Source organism: Barbatula barbatula (genome assembly GCF_947034865.1).
Source record: "Barbatula barbatula genome assembly, chromosome: 22".
Lineage (NCBI taxonomy): Eukaryota > Metazoa > Chordata > Actinopteri > Cypriniformes > Nemacheilidae > Barbatula > Barbatula barbatula.
Genome location: NC_136785.1, coordinates 11,374,701 through 11,389,263, shown reverse-complemented (window position 1 = coordinate 11,389,263; position 14,563 = coordinate 11,374,701). Strand labels below are relative to the sequence as shown.

The 14,563-nt window shown below is 40.7% G+C and overlaps 1 protein-coding gene across 1 annotated transcript in view; it reads right to left on the bottom strand.

Moving 5' to 3' along the window:
* The window catches only part of tenm2b (teneurin transmembrane protein 2b), a 172,317-nt gene that overhangs the window by 6,364 nt on the left and 151,390 nt on the right, over nucleotides 1-14,563 (bottom strand). The window contains exons 12-25 of the mRNA XM_079487481.1: nucleotides 14,114-14,314; nucleotides 13,155-13,340; nucleotides 12,094-12,240; nucleotides 9,613-9,823; nucleotides 9,402-9,521; nucleotides 8,816-9,077; nucleotides 8,172-8,439; nucleotides 7,658-7,801; nucleotides 6,628-6,880; nucleotides 6,196-6,216; nucleotides 5,284-5,516; nucleotides 4,184-4,338; nucleotides 2,435-3,309; nucleotides 35-210 (exon numbers count right to left, since the gene is read on the bottom strand). Of these exons, the coding sequence (XP_079343607.1) occupies nucleotides 35-210; nucleotides 2,435-3,309; nucleotides 4,184-4,338; nucleotides 5,284-5,516; nucleotides 6,196-6,216; nucleotides 6,628-6,880; nucleotides 7,658-7,801; nucleotides 8,172-8,439; nucleotides 8,816-9,077; nucleotides 9,402-9,521; nucleotides 9,613-9,823; nucleotides 12,094-12,240; nucleotides 13,155-13,340; nucleotides 14,114-14,314 (3,252 nt within the window). The remainder of the gene's footprint in view (nucleotides 1-34; nucleotides 211-2,434; nucleotides 3,310-4,183; nucleotides 4,339-5,283; nucleotides 5,517-6,195; nucleotides 6,217-6,627; nucleotides 6,881-7,657; nucleotides 7,802-8,171; nucleotides 8,440-8,815; nucleotides 9,078-9,401; nucleotides 9,522-9,612; nucleotides 9,824-12,093; nucleotides 12,241-13,154; nucleotides 13,341-14,113; nucleotides 14,315-14,563) is intronic.

Below are 14,563 nucleotides of genomic sequence, written 5' to 3'. Positions count from 1 at the left end.
TCTCTGTATGTGTTTTGTTCTTTAGCGTGTGTACCTTGAACCACAGTGTATGAGGCCTCTACGGAGGAAAGATTTGTTATAACGGTGACTTCTTCATCTCGGTTTGAGCTCTCCATGTCAATATTACTAGACTCCTCCATCTCCCGATGCAGGCTGGTTACTACACCAGTGGGATACGAGACGTTGGTTAGACGACCTTCGCTGTCATAGCTGAGAAGATACAAGACAAAACTCACAAATGTGCATTTCATATACAGTCTGTACACAGGGCTAGAAATGAATAGAAAACCAGGAATTATCCTGAGAGCCTATTAGGATTTATTTGATTTAAATGTATTTTCCACATCTCAATTGTTTTGATTTTTTAAACATCAACTTAAACTCTGATTTACTGGAAGCTTAAAGATATTTGTGAGAGCAGTTCTAACACACAGACACTAGATGGTCCCAAGACCAAAGCTATACTGCAAACACGTCCTCCGTTGTGACTTCTACATCAAGATACCAGGCAATGACCGCAAACATTTTAAGTTATCTCTTAAAGCTTTCTTATCCAAAGATACAACTAATGACTTAGCAATTTAATGCTGTGGCTGATAACTATTGTTAAGGGTGTAACTTTGGTTTGAGAAGTGGGAGGGACACAAAATGGGGGAAAAAGTTTTGTTTGATATCATTGATCAACCAAATGTATTTAATTTGGTATTGGTACAGTAAGCTATTTCCTTATAATGGATTTTGGCAAATAAACTCTTTATTTACCTTATCTGTTTAATAAGAGCTCAGTCTTTTAACAGAAGCTAGTGTTTATTACAAGTAAGGTTCGACCTAAATTTGGGCTTAGCTGGTCGTTGTTTAGGTTGTTAAACATAAGTACTTTGAGTTTGCCATAGGCAATTTCTATGGAGAAAATCCCCCGTCCATGTGATTGAAAACAACCTTTCAGTGAGTTATTTTTAGAGCGTGCATGTAACACCCGCATCGACACAGGCAGACTGCGCCGTCCTACTTCCCTGTGGCAATGACGGTGTCCAGCTAAAAATCCAAACAAACTAATTTGAAAGTGGGGGGGACACAAACAGGATTTTGAAAAGTGGAGGGGACATATCCCCCTTGTCCGCAATGGAAATTACGCCCCTGAGTATTGTAACAATAGTCGGCAATTGGACATGAAAAACCAATTCAGTGTCTCTTTGGTGAGCGGGCAGCCCCCTTAACTTTAAAAAGCTTACTTCCATTTTATATAGCAGACGAAAATCTGTTTGAATACTATGTCCGAAACCTAAGTCTGCAAAAAAAAGTAGGCGAGAAATACCCGGATGGTCACTTCAGAAGTAAATCAAACAAGAATTTCGGTAAGTGCCGATAAATACATTTTTTCGTAACTTAATTGTTTTTATCAACGCCAATGTGCAGGTTTAACAGGTTGGCGGATGCAGTATGTCCAACATTCATACTACTCCCAGTCACACTATATAGAACTTAGTGTTTGAACGGTCGGTAGGTACTAATTCAATTTCAATAAAACAATTAAACTCACTGTTCATATACAAATATAATTGCTTGTGTTACAAACAGGGTTATGGACAGGAAAAACGGTTAATTTTATATTCTAAATCTGACTGCAACTAATACTGAATGTCCTGTTTCTCTCGTGTTTTATTAACCGGTGTGTAGAAGCTATTTACTGTTCAATAATTTCAGACACATGTAAATCCTTGTTTCGTGTTAGGATTATCAAATATAATCATAAAGCGCCACAAAATTCAACTAGATTAAAAAGCACATGCAGTCGATCCGAGCACTTGACACGGCAAATAAATGCACATAAAGCAATATGCCTCTCTGATGTTCTTTGAAGTGAAAGAAATCTCTTGTGCTGTTTATCCGTCGTAAAGATTTTCTGCGCACAAGTGAATGATCAGAGGAATCAATACAATTAAATTTCTTGCTGACTATTTTCATTAGTATTATCAATGTTATTGGTTATAACATAATTACGTATCAATGTTATCAATTAGCTGCTGCAGTCCTAAATATAATTCATATCCACAGGGATGTAAGATCTGCAGATTGCCCGGCACCACCGATTTCTGCTATCACGTTGATGTATTCGACAGGCCTTTTTATCCAAAGCAACTTACATTTACATTTACATTTATTCATTTGGCAGACGCTTTTATCCAAAGCGACTTACAAGTAGTTTAATACAGTGGCACATTACTGCAGAGCAATCATGGGTAAGGTGCCTTGCTCAAGGGCCCTTCAGTCATGACCTGCTGGCACTGAGATTAGAACCGGCAACCTTCTGATCACAAGCCCAACACTCTTACCATTAGGCCACAGCTGACCCCTACTTCAGGATAATCGTTGATCGAACCCACAACCACATGATGATCAACTAACTGAGCTACAGGTAACAACTCATACTCACTTGTAAAAGTTGGTCCATCCCGTCTCATCTGACTTAGAAGCCAAAAGTTCCGTGTTAGAGGCGTAACTGAGCTGTGCCACTTCCTGGCTGAGGGCGGACACGGAGCGCAGGCTTCCAGCTGGGTCCATTCCAAGAGTAACCACCTGGTTCTCTGGCAACAGAACAAGCCTGATGGACCCAGAGGCTTCCCTTCTCACCCGAAGCGTGTTGTTAGAAGCGTCGGTAACTGCCGCCAACTCTCCGTCCAGCCCGTAGGTAAAATTATACAAGGCCAAACCTGTGACGAGGCTGATCGTCTGCCTGTGAAGTCCATCAGGACTGAACAGATACAGCTCCTGTTCCAAAGACGAACCCACTTCGTACTGTCCGCTCGCTGTGGCGTTAGGACGGTTGACGCGAATGGCTCGGACACGGATGTTGTTGAGGTCGGCGATATACAGGGTCCCATCTGGTGACACAGCCAATGAAGCAGGACAGTTAAGGCCAGCATCAGCAGTGTAGCCCTCGTCTCCTGAGAAACAGTTACAGTTGACGTCATTCTTGCAGTCACATTCAGAAGCTGCGCCAGCTAGCAGGGAGATCTCGCCGCTGGTGCTAACTTGGCGAATGCGGTTGATGCGCTTCTCGTCGGTTTCAGCGATGTAGAGCACACCTGTGTGGGAAATGGCTATGGCCGTTGCGCTCTCCAAGGCAGAATGGATGGCGAGCTTGCTAAGCGAATAATCAATGCCAGGGACCTGACAGTGCATGGGCCGCCCTGCAATTATGCTAACCTGGTGGTTCTCAGAGATACGCAGGATGACGTTGTTCTCCAGCAGGTACAAAGAGTTGTCCATAGGATTGATGGCCAGGTCTGTAGGCCACTCCAGACGAACCTGAAATATCAAACGTTAGATAAATATTAAGCGCAAAGAGCATAGGACACAACTCGTTGAAGAATAAATAGGGATGTTGAGCAGAGGTGGGTCCTGTTGGAAAATGATTTTGCAATGTTTATTTTGCACTTGTTTGATATCCATTTTGATTGGTCAAGTTTATGTATAAGATAATTCTTACTGAAAGGATTAGAAAAATACACCCAAATAAAAATGTGTTTTTATTACAATATAATAATACATCTGAATTATACAACAGCGTTTTAGTGCCATGCAAACAAATAAAAATAATATTACGAGATTGAAGTCGTAATATTTTAAGAAAAGTCAAAACTTCAAGAAAAAAATTGTAACATTACGAGATTAAAGTTGTAATGTGTTATAACATAAACATTTCAAGAATAAAGTCGGAATATTATGAGATTACAGTCGTAATATTTTGGAAATAACGTAAACATTTTTAGAATAAAATTGAAGCATTACGAGAATATAATATTTTGAGAATGTGTCAAAATTTCAAGAATGAAATCTTAATATTAAGAGAGTCGTAATATTTTGAGAATAACCTCAAGATTTTAAGAATAAAGTTGAAGCATTACGAGAATAAAGTTGTACTATTTTGAGAGTGTCATACACATTTCAAGAATGAAGTCTTAGCATTACGAGAGTTGTAATACTCAGAGAATAACATAAAAATTTCAAGAATAAAGTCGTAACATTACAAAATTAAAGTCATCATTTAAATAATGCACATTTTAGAGATTTTATTCTTTTAGTTTTTGGTTATTTTTAAGTTCTTTTAGAGAAGCTTTTCTCGTGTCTTCACTGAAGGACCACCATTGACATCGCAGATGTGAAGGAGACAATTTCTAACCTGGCTGACGTCCATGCTGGAGTCACAGCTGAGAGGTCTGACTGCAGTCAAGTCATTGGTCTTTATCAAAGTGTCAATGATGCCATTCTGATCCACTTTTCGAATCATAGTGGCATCCACGAAATACATCAGTCCATTCTTATCCAGCGCAACCCCTACATGAGAAAACCAAAAATGAAGAAACTCATTATTTGTGCATGATAAATTACTTCCACAGATGGCCCTTGCAGTTCATTATCGTGTGTCAGGGTTTGCCAGAACATTCATGAGCATTATCAAAAGCTTTTGATGTTAACAGTAAGACGGTTTAATGTAGAATGCTTTTATCTGAAATCTTCAAGATATTCTCATCAGGACAGTTCAGATCAGTTTGAGAACGTTAGAAAACGTTTCGTTTTATCCTGCCACTCGACCTAAAACTTCTCGTCAATGTCACAGATATCACTGCTGACTCTCCCAAAGAAGATTCTGGCTCCCCATGGATCTGCTTTGCTTTCTGCGCAGACGGTTCCAGAAGGAAAGGTGTTTTTTAAAAGCAAAATAATTAGTAGTCAGTGTGTGTAGGAGCAGTGACCTGGAAAAGAGACAGACGACGTGATGCTCGCCTACTGCAGTCAGATTCATGCTGTCACGATGATCATGTAGGAGCGTGTTTTATTCGGAGATAAAGCAGCGTTGGGTCTCTGAGTGCAGTCTGCTAACCTCACGATCTCTGTTTAACTTCCGTGTCATTTATTTTCCTCACATCACTGGTGCCATGCTGGGGTTTAAGAGCGATGTTTCAGGTCTGGAGAATTACAGGTTAGCGCGAGCGGAGGTTATTGTCTACGGGATTAAGTGTTGATGATTTCCAGGTTCAAGGGAAATAAAAATGTGTTTCAGATGTGATCGCGAAGCATCGCAGTGTGGATGTTCTGTTCTGCCAATATGATAGCGCACATTTTATTAACGGTGCAGTGTGTCGTTTCTGTTAGGAAAACCAAATGTTGTCACCGCCTCAGTTAGCTTGTTTTTGGTTTGGTCATTTTACCAAACATTGACAACTCCGATGGTCACATAACAAGTGTGAAAGCTGGTATACATTTCTCTAAAAGCATCACCTCTTGGGCTCATCAGAGTGGCCTCCACTGCCTTGCCGCCATCACCACAGCGAGCCTCATCAAACGGGACGCACTGCTCTCCCGTTCCCACTACCACCTCAGCGTTATCCAGCAGCGGGCGCGCCCCGTTTAGAGCTCGTACGCGGTAGATCTGCCGTGAGTTGGTGTCTGACAGGAACAGAGTACCTGACACTGGATCCACCGCCAAATAGTACTTATGACTTGGACTGTTGCTATGGGAATAGGGCAAATGGAAGAGTGTCGCTTAATAAAATCCTCTGGCAAACAGCACGGTTACCTTAGTGAACATGATGAAATGTAAATAGTTCATTGATGGTAAGGTAACTGGAACTCAAGTTGATGTATATGTACAGTAGGTAAAAAACAGTGACATTCTGCAATGTTAAACAACGTAAATCAATTTGGAAAGATTAAAACATGTAATATAAACCAACAGAAAAAAATAAGAGACCATTCAAAATTTTCATGTATTCTTCATTTCTAGATGTTTTGTGGTCATTTCAGTCCAGTGTCTGTTGAGTTTCAACACAGTCAAACCTTAGGAGTGACAAAAAGTCCTCCAACAGCAATGTGAAAGACTGACAGCATGACAAGACGCATGACAACGGTTTTCTTTGCAGTATTTTAGGTCTGAAAAAATACAGAGTTGACCTGATTCTCCAGTTTTCATTTTCTGCAAATACATGCAGATAAAAACAATATTTTTATTTGACATTTGGGAGAAACATTGTTAGTAGTTCAACAGAATTAACCAAAAATGATAATTTCACCTAAACACATACAATAAGTACATATAAAAATGAAAAAAGATTTTGAAATGGTCTCTTATTTTTTCTGCAGCTGTATATGCATATGACAAATAGTTCTACATTAGGCATTTATTTGTATTACCTGTGTCTCAAATCTTTATTCCTTTAGGAAGCAAAGGACAGAAAAGAAAAGAAAAATGCATTAATAAAACAACTCGTATTAAAAATCAAATAAAAACAAACCCTCACCTTTTCAAATGTACCTGATCTAATTTAAGATCATTTATCAGTGCTGCTGATCTAAAATAAAACCTTATAATAATCTCATATTTTTTCAAAATGTAATAACTCACTGTGTTTAATAAAAAACTGTGTTTAGAAAAAAACCCATATTTTTTTCTACCTACACAACTAAATCTGCGAGGGCGAGGAAAGAACGAACCAATACTATTTAAATCCAGACGGATTAGATCAACTCCCACCTTACATTGTTTCATCTGAATATTCTGTTTAACTCAGAAATACAGAAATTAAATCAGATGCACATTTGATGTGGGCAAGCAGTCAGCTCTACCTGAGCTCCAGTACAGCTGTCGTATTTAGGGACGGATAGACCCTCCTCACAAAGTTAAGGTCGCCCACATACAGGTTTCCTTCTCCGTCACAGGCTAGTGCTATCGGTGCCAGCAGCTTGTTGCCCTCCGCCATCCCACTGCAGCTTGGACAGGAGATGCTACGCCTCCGCCCGTTACCCATAATGCTATTAATGATGGGGGGCTGCTGCTGGGACAGGAAGACGTTCTCCCCACTGCCCTTGTGTAGAATACCTGCGTGAAATAAATCAAACACCGTCACCAACTGCAATTGACTAAACTGGATTTCCTATACGGCATGTTTCTAATGGTCTTTACAGCCACAAATGTACGGCATTAATTTCTAGACTATGACATATTTATTGCATTTCATGATCAACTGCCTGAAACCGGCAGTCATTAAAGACCTCATAATCATCAATAATGACCAGAAAAAAAAATCGTTGGGTTTTCAAACACATGCAATTTTCCTTAATGTACTGATGAAATTATGAGCAATGACAAATGTGTATAAAACTGGGCGAAATTAGGAAGCGTGCATTTTGATTTTACAGTCTGCTGGCGTGCCCTCTGTCCTCATTTAACTTCAGGCTTCAATCACAACAAAGTTTTCTTTAACGTGGACCCTGCTTCCCTATCTCCTAAGGATTGGAAATAAGTCTTCTGAACTTTGCTGTAGTAAAAGCCTGAAGATAAACAGGCGTGAACACATTTCACAGAGCAGGAGTAAATAATGGATGCTTTATTTTCTGAAAAGCTTATGCACCGCGACGCCTCATTCTTTCATTTGTGCAAATTTACTTTATGTGCGTCAGTCGTGTCTTTGAACGTTGCATATTAGGATGCTGAGTGACATGAGGACATTTATAGTTTACTTAAAGAAATGCGCCTCAAGTCCATTGTTTTCTGTAAAACTAAAAACATATTTTGTGGTTGATCACAGCCGTCACGTTCGACTGCTTGCTACCACAAGTATACATTTTTGTTCAAATGTCTGTTTTAGGAACATACCGCTGCGGACGTTCAGCATGTGTTGTTTGTCTAAAGACCACCCGCCCAGGTTTGACGGGTTGAGCTCGTACCCCTGCAGCACAGCCGTTCTCTTTTCCCACAGGACCTGACTGGGACACGTGTCGTACTCGTATCCCACCGACACTGTAAAGAGAAAGTGACAAATAAAGAGATTGAGGGGAAAAAAGGAATGAACGTATATAGAAGGAACGAGTAAATGACGGACAGGGAAGACACTTGGAGGAAAGCAATGCTGAGATATCTTAATTAAATACTCGATCACAGAGCGGGGACATAACAATTCATTAGCTCACAGGAGGAACTTTAAGCCGCCGGGCCGCGGACCGTAATAGAGAATGAGAGAAAGACAGTCTCATTAAACTCTGAGTGTTTTGGAGCTCAAATTAAGAGAAAGCGCTGGAGAAAATACAACAGCCTTGACAAGAAACGCGATAACACGGAGGCCCTCGAAACCTACCTAACTGTCTCTTTTGCTGCTTCGTGTACCACATACCTAAAGCCTCGGTGATGCCGTACACTCTCTGCCTGTAGGCGTCAGTCTTGTCCCAGATGTAGGTGTATGCCAGGTTAGGGGAGGCATGGAACCACTTCTGGAGGAGATGACCCTCCACGGACACCATAAGATGAACTTTGGCCAGGCTGAGAGGCACGATCGCCGGGGTCATGATGACTCTGAGAAGAGAGAGGTAGCCTGAGGTCCTGGAGCTCAGATAGCACAGTTTCAGACTGGTGCCGGGAATCTCCATCTGCTCGTGAAGGACCTGCAGTGAGTGTTAGAAAGAATGTAGGTTAATGTCTAGTCTCTAGTATTAAAGCGCTTGCTATAATACTGATTCCTGCAGCAAATAGTTACGAACCAGTTTTTTACTTTCTTCTGCAGGACAAAAAGAAGATATTTCGAAGAACGTATGGAACCAAACAACATTGTCCCCATTGACTTCCATAGTATAGACACAAAACCACTGAGACATTTCTCAAAATATCTTCTTATGTGTCATGTACAGGTTTTGAATGACATGAAGAGCGCTTTTTCCTTAGCTTTTTGTCATTAGTATGGCATGTAACCTTTATAAGGTCCACAGAAAAGCTACAAAGAAAACCTTTGTGAGCAGACATGAGTAGACATTGGAGCAGGACCTGACTCTCTGGGAGAATGTGTCTCTCTGAAGGGTCGGAGCTGAAGAATGAGGACAGTGGAGAGGGCAGTACGATGGGATCCGGCCTGACGAAACCACTCAGATCACAGTTGGCCATGATTTTCTCCTCTGTCTGGAGCACCACAGTGTCCATGGCATAAAAACGGTTCCAGGGTAGCCACGCCGTGCGCTCCTGACTTCGGAACGGAGCGCGCTCGAAACGCAGAGTCAGAGAGCCTCCGCCATTGGCTACCAGATCAAATCTGAAAAGAACCAACCATCGAAATAAAAGTCAGTATGTGTACTTACAGTATAAAAAAGATTTCTTAAAGTGATAGTTCACCCACAAATGAAACTGTATGATTTACTTTTTTTTCAGGACACAAAAAATATATATTTTGAAGAATTTGTTATTCCGAAAAGAGCCGGCACCCAATAACATCTATCGTATGGACACAAAACCAATGTAAGTCAATGAGTGCCGGTATACAACATTTTTCAAAATATCTTCTTTTCATTTTTCAACACTTCAAGCAATATCACAGTTACATGTAAAGAAATTGGACTGATTACAAGTTGACACCTACGTGCCGTCTTGTCGGGTCATGGTGTAACCATAGTGAGGATACTTCACAAAGGTAACATTGACGCCCACCAGAGGAGTCCCGTCTGACGTCAAAACTTGACCTCGAATCAGTGATGCCAGGCTACACACACACACACACACACAAGGAACATTAGACCACACAATTATGAAAAACAACACCAAAATGTATTACAAATGGATGAATGAGATACCTGGCATTAAAAGGGTTGATTCCTGGAATGATGTGAGTGCTGTCTTTACCCACAAGCATCTTAATTCTGTCATAGAATGAGGGCACTTTTTGGACTTCTGTTTGGCTCTGTTGAATGACCTGGAGCGGGTCACGTGATCCACGGCACAGAGGATTGGCCAAACAGGAGCTCTGTGTGCAGCAGTCCGGATCCATACAGTCCACCAGTCCATCTGTGTGAAAAGAAAATTACAAGGTAAATTTAAGGTAGTCCTTTAAAATGTTTTTTATCACACTGCAGGATACGTTTAGACTGTAGAAACAGTATAGAACAGTTCAACTTCACAAATCTGGTCACCCTAGACTTTTCTCAGCGGTTTCGAAGCACCAGATGGTTTAAGACGACTTCTGAAGTCTCTCAGTTTGCCTGCCATCTTATTCTCAAAGCGTGTACTTCTGATGAACCCTTCTCAGTTCTCAAACTGTTGAGCTGCTTTCATGTCAAGAGAGAGAGAGAGTCAAATAATACGTTAAAGCTCAAATGCTTCCTTATCATTATGGCAATGAACATTGGTGTTATCTCATTGTTGTAATGATGTCATCACATAAAAGTGACGGACAGATCTTTGAATCATATGATACTCTAGTTTATCTCTCTCTTCCCCGATTTCACTTTTTGAGAACTTACATCAAAGTCACAGGGGGCATCGCTCACACCCCTGAGAGCTTCTCTTCCTGTTTCATCTCTCTTCTCTCCTTCGCTACATTTCTCTGTACATATTCACCCTTTCAAGCCGTTTCCCTAAATGGGTCTTTCCTGATCCGGAACAAAAACACAACAAGAAGGGATTTTCGCTTCATGTTGTTTTGACTTGTGCTCTCTGCGGTTTCTATGAAGTAAATTGCAGACAAAACGGAGAGGCAAGAGGAAGAAACAGCGTGAAATCGTGCATGTTTGGAGAAACAGGTTTCTTTGTACTGCACCGGTTTGGGTCTCGAATGGACTCTTGAAGGTCGAATTAAGTGGTGAGGGTGCAACACATGTTGTGTGTGCGCAAAAAACATGGGTGAGAGTAGTCCTTTCAGGCATCTGAAAGTTGTCCAGAATATTTAATATACAAATAAACAGAAAAAGCAGTGAAAAACATTCATTTAACGTTGAAATAACAAACCAAAAAGAAAGATTTTCTTCCTTAATCCCTCCATCTGCCTGTTACATATTAGTTCTGTGAAGATGCTCAGCACGTGGGACTGACTGAACACCAGAGTGGGGTGGATACATCCACCTCTGATATAATCAATCTGTCCTGGGACAGCCTCACATCCCTCAACCCTTCAGACGCATCACCTTTCCATACAGATGACTTTAGCAGCTCAATCCATCTGTTCAGAATGTGCTTCTCATAAATTGCCACGAAAAGGCAATTTGATATATATTCACCGCAGATCTCATTCAGAAAGCTCTTTTCTTCAGGAGTGGGGAGAGAATGAGAAAGCATCCGTTCAGTTAGAATGGATAAGCAATGTAAAATGGCTGCTATTGAAGACGAAAGATTAAAGATACAGATTCATACGTCACGTGTTTCTTTCTCTGTAAAAACAGAGGAACAAAGACTAAAAGCAGCGAAGAACACATTTTTCAGAAACTATGTAGGATCACTGCATATTCACGTACAAAAGTGTGCTACACAGACACGTCACCTACCAGTTCTACTTTAGCAACTGTTATTATATTTTGAGCAGACTTTAGTAGTGTGGGACCACTTATGTTTGGATAGTTTTCAGAAGGATTTGACAGAAATCAACTGGGGCACTTTGTAACCAGAGGGAAAAAATGTGAACTATATGCTATGGATTAAATTATGTATCTGCTCTTATTCCCAAATAAACATGCCAACATGCAAGGACAACCTACATTTAGCTTCCAAAGTAATTTCACGTAATGCCAATTTATTTGATTTAGGCCAAGGGTACATTTTTTGCTGCCTGACATTTGCATCAAATGTTATCACATTAACTGTGTCATTTTGTGTGATTACTTCTTAAAAGGAAAGGGAATGAAAATGCTTAGCACACCCCATTTCAGACCATCTAGGAATACTATAAATTCAATTAGATTTCTTCTAAAATGTGCTGTTCCCAGAAATCACCTATTCAGTCCTACAAGATTTTCTGTAACGTATGTTAAAACCAAGAACAATAACCAAGGGTTGCAAAGCTTCGTAAAATGTCAAATCTAAAGGTCTGAGAAAAAAGAAAGTGGATGTAACATTCCTTGTTTCTGGACAAGGAAATACGGTATACTAGCAGAGAAAAATACCAAACAGTCACAAATGGGTAAAACACGGCCACTTTAAAATATATGGTTTGGACCAGAGCCTTTGAATATGACGACACTCAATCTCGATCTACAGGGACATTGGGCCACAAAAGCACACACGCGCCATTAGGACCATTGTTTACATCTTGTGAAGTGGTCTATAAATCTTGACTTCCTCCTTACCTCCTTCATTGTCTTTGTTGTCGTTGCAGGAGGTCTCCATGGCAACGTTGCATCCCGGGCCTCTCCAGCCAGTGTGACATTCACAGTGCCAGCTGTTCTGCCCCATGATGCATTGCCCATTCCCATTGCACAGCCCTGGACACCCATCTGAGAGAAAAAGATATCCATTGTGTGACTATAGGACTCGACAAGGAGAAATTTAAACTAGCATGTTAGGACACACACGGCACGCGCACAACACAGATCAATGAATATTAACAAAAGATTTCTGACAGCGGAGGAACTGTGCTCATCAACATTGATACAAGAATACTAACACAAAACAAGAGCAACATCCATTAGTATTCTTCCTACAGCTGGATTCTAGAGCTGCAAAGTCGTTCATATTCTTATGGCTGCGGATCACACGCTAAAGACCCTGTCCTCTGCTCTGGATGCCATTATTAAACAATGTCAAATATGTACAAATGTGTTTATTGATATGCAATGTGGAACACGTCAAACTAAACCAAAAAAGGCAGTGAAAAGTCTTTGAGAAGCACTGGAGTAATTTAAAGCAGTTTAAGGGGGCGATCACAAAGAACACACTTTCCGTGTTCCCTGTTGGTTGACTCTTTGAAAAGAGCAGCGTGCTGCCTTTTTTTTATGCTGGTAGGTAACCACCGAAACAGCGCTCCAGCTGCTGTTAACTGTGATATTATCAGAAACTTTAAAGAGCAGAGGCAAGCAGAGGGCTCTTGCTCTGACCTTGCTCTGTTAACCCGCGTCAGCCAACACAAGTTCATCATTGCAGTCTCCAGACGTTTCAAGCAACTGTAAAGTTCCATCACCACATCATAAGGTCCATCTCTACGTTCGTTAGATTGGACAATAGGAAAAGAGCGTTGAATTGTTTTCGTTGTCAGGCGCTCCGCCAAAAACACGAGGTTCAGCAGGCAGCAAAAAGCATGAAAAGCAGCGCGAGACGCTCCCTGCCAACTGAAAACAATTCAAAAGAGGCGCATCTAACGGCAATAAACTGTTTCTATGTGATCGGCCCCTAAGAGTCTCAGTCTGTTTACCGATGGTGCAGTGTTCTCCATTCCAGCCCTGGTCACACTGACACTTTCCGTCCCTGCAGGTTCCGTGTTTCACACACTGTGGGTTACACAGTCTCTGGTCACAGCTTGTGCCTGTCCAGCCCTCCTCACAGTGGCAAACACCTCCAACACACACGCCATGACTTCCACAATCTGATGAACATACCTCTGAAAAGAGAAAGACATCGTGAGAATGTTGCTTTTTCGAATAAAATTTGATCCTTTAAAACTGTTTTGCTTATTTCAAAATTTATTTTCATTAAGTTAATTTGCAAAAACTGTTTTGCAAATGACAAATGTTATTTATAGTGCACTGCAAGCAATATCAATCTAACAGCATGTGAGTAGTTTTGATTAAGTATTAATAAAAAAATACAGGAAATTGACACAATAAAAACGATTTATGATTATTTAAACTTTTAAAATTTGTAATCACTCACTATTAATATTGCATTATAATTTTAATCAATGCCTAAAATGCAAAAGCTTTGGAAATGGCCATGTTTATTTTTACATTACACTAGGTTTATATTTTACGGCAATAAAAATGACTGTACATATCAGGGTTGCCAAATCTTTGGCTTTCCTGTGGAATTGGTCTACTTTTAATCTCTCGCCGTGGGTGGTCTTTTAATCTGCAGATTAAACGTGAAAGGATTCTGTTAATCGGCAGACATTCTTAGTTATTATTCATGAAAACAAGAAATTGTGTGTCATGCATAACTGTGTAAAATATGTATTTTAGGTATACTGTAGGAAGAGCATTTTTTATGTTTTGCTATCTGGGCTGGTATCTCTGAGCTTCTTATTGATAGTTTTGATTGTCCATTGTGCTGGTTTTGCCTGTAAAATGGGCGATGGCTGGAATGGGTAGATGAATGAAAATATTGTATTCGAATAGATCAGAGGAAATGATCTGATGTAAGTAGGCTAAAACCCACCCGTCGAGCAGTCGGGGCCCATCCAGTTGAGGTCACAGTTGCAGAGGCCCGTGTCCGGGCTGTAGGTTCCGTGGCCGTTGCACTGATCTGGGCACTGGGCTCTGGACACGTCACACAGAGTTCCTGACCAACCTGGCTTACAGTGACACTGACCGGAAACGCAGCTGCCGTGTCCAGAACACGTAGGGTCGATGCAATCCACTTGAAAGAGAGAGAACAAGATAAAGATATGAAAAAAATAATTCATTCTTCTTTTCCGACTTCTCATCTTTCACTTCTCTTAAACTCACCTCAGGGAGAAGAGAAACCTCTTTCAGAAACTTGTACGAACATGTGCTCAGAGACTCCATTTCCGCAAAATTTCTTAAAAGTCCGATCAATAAACTGGATTTTATTAGGTTAATAAAGTTTATTATGCATGTACCGGCATGCTTTTATAGAGGCCAGAGC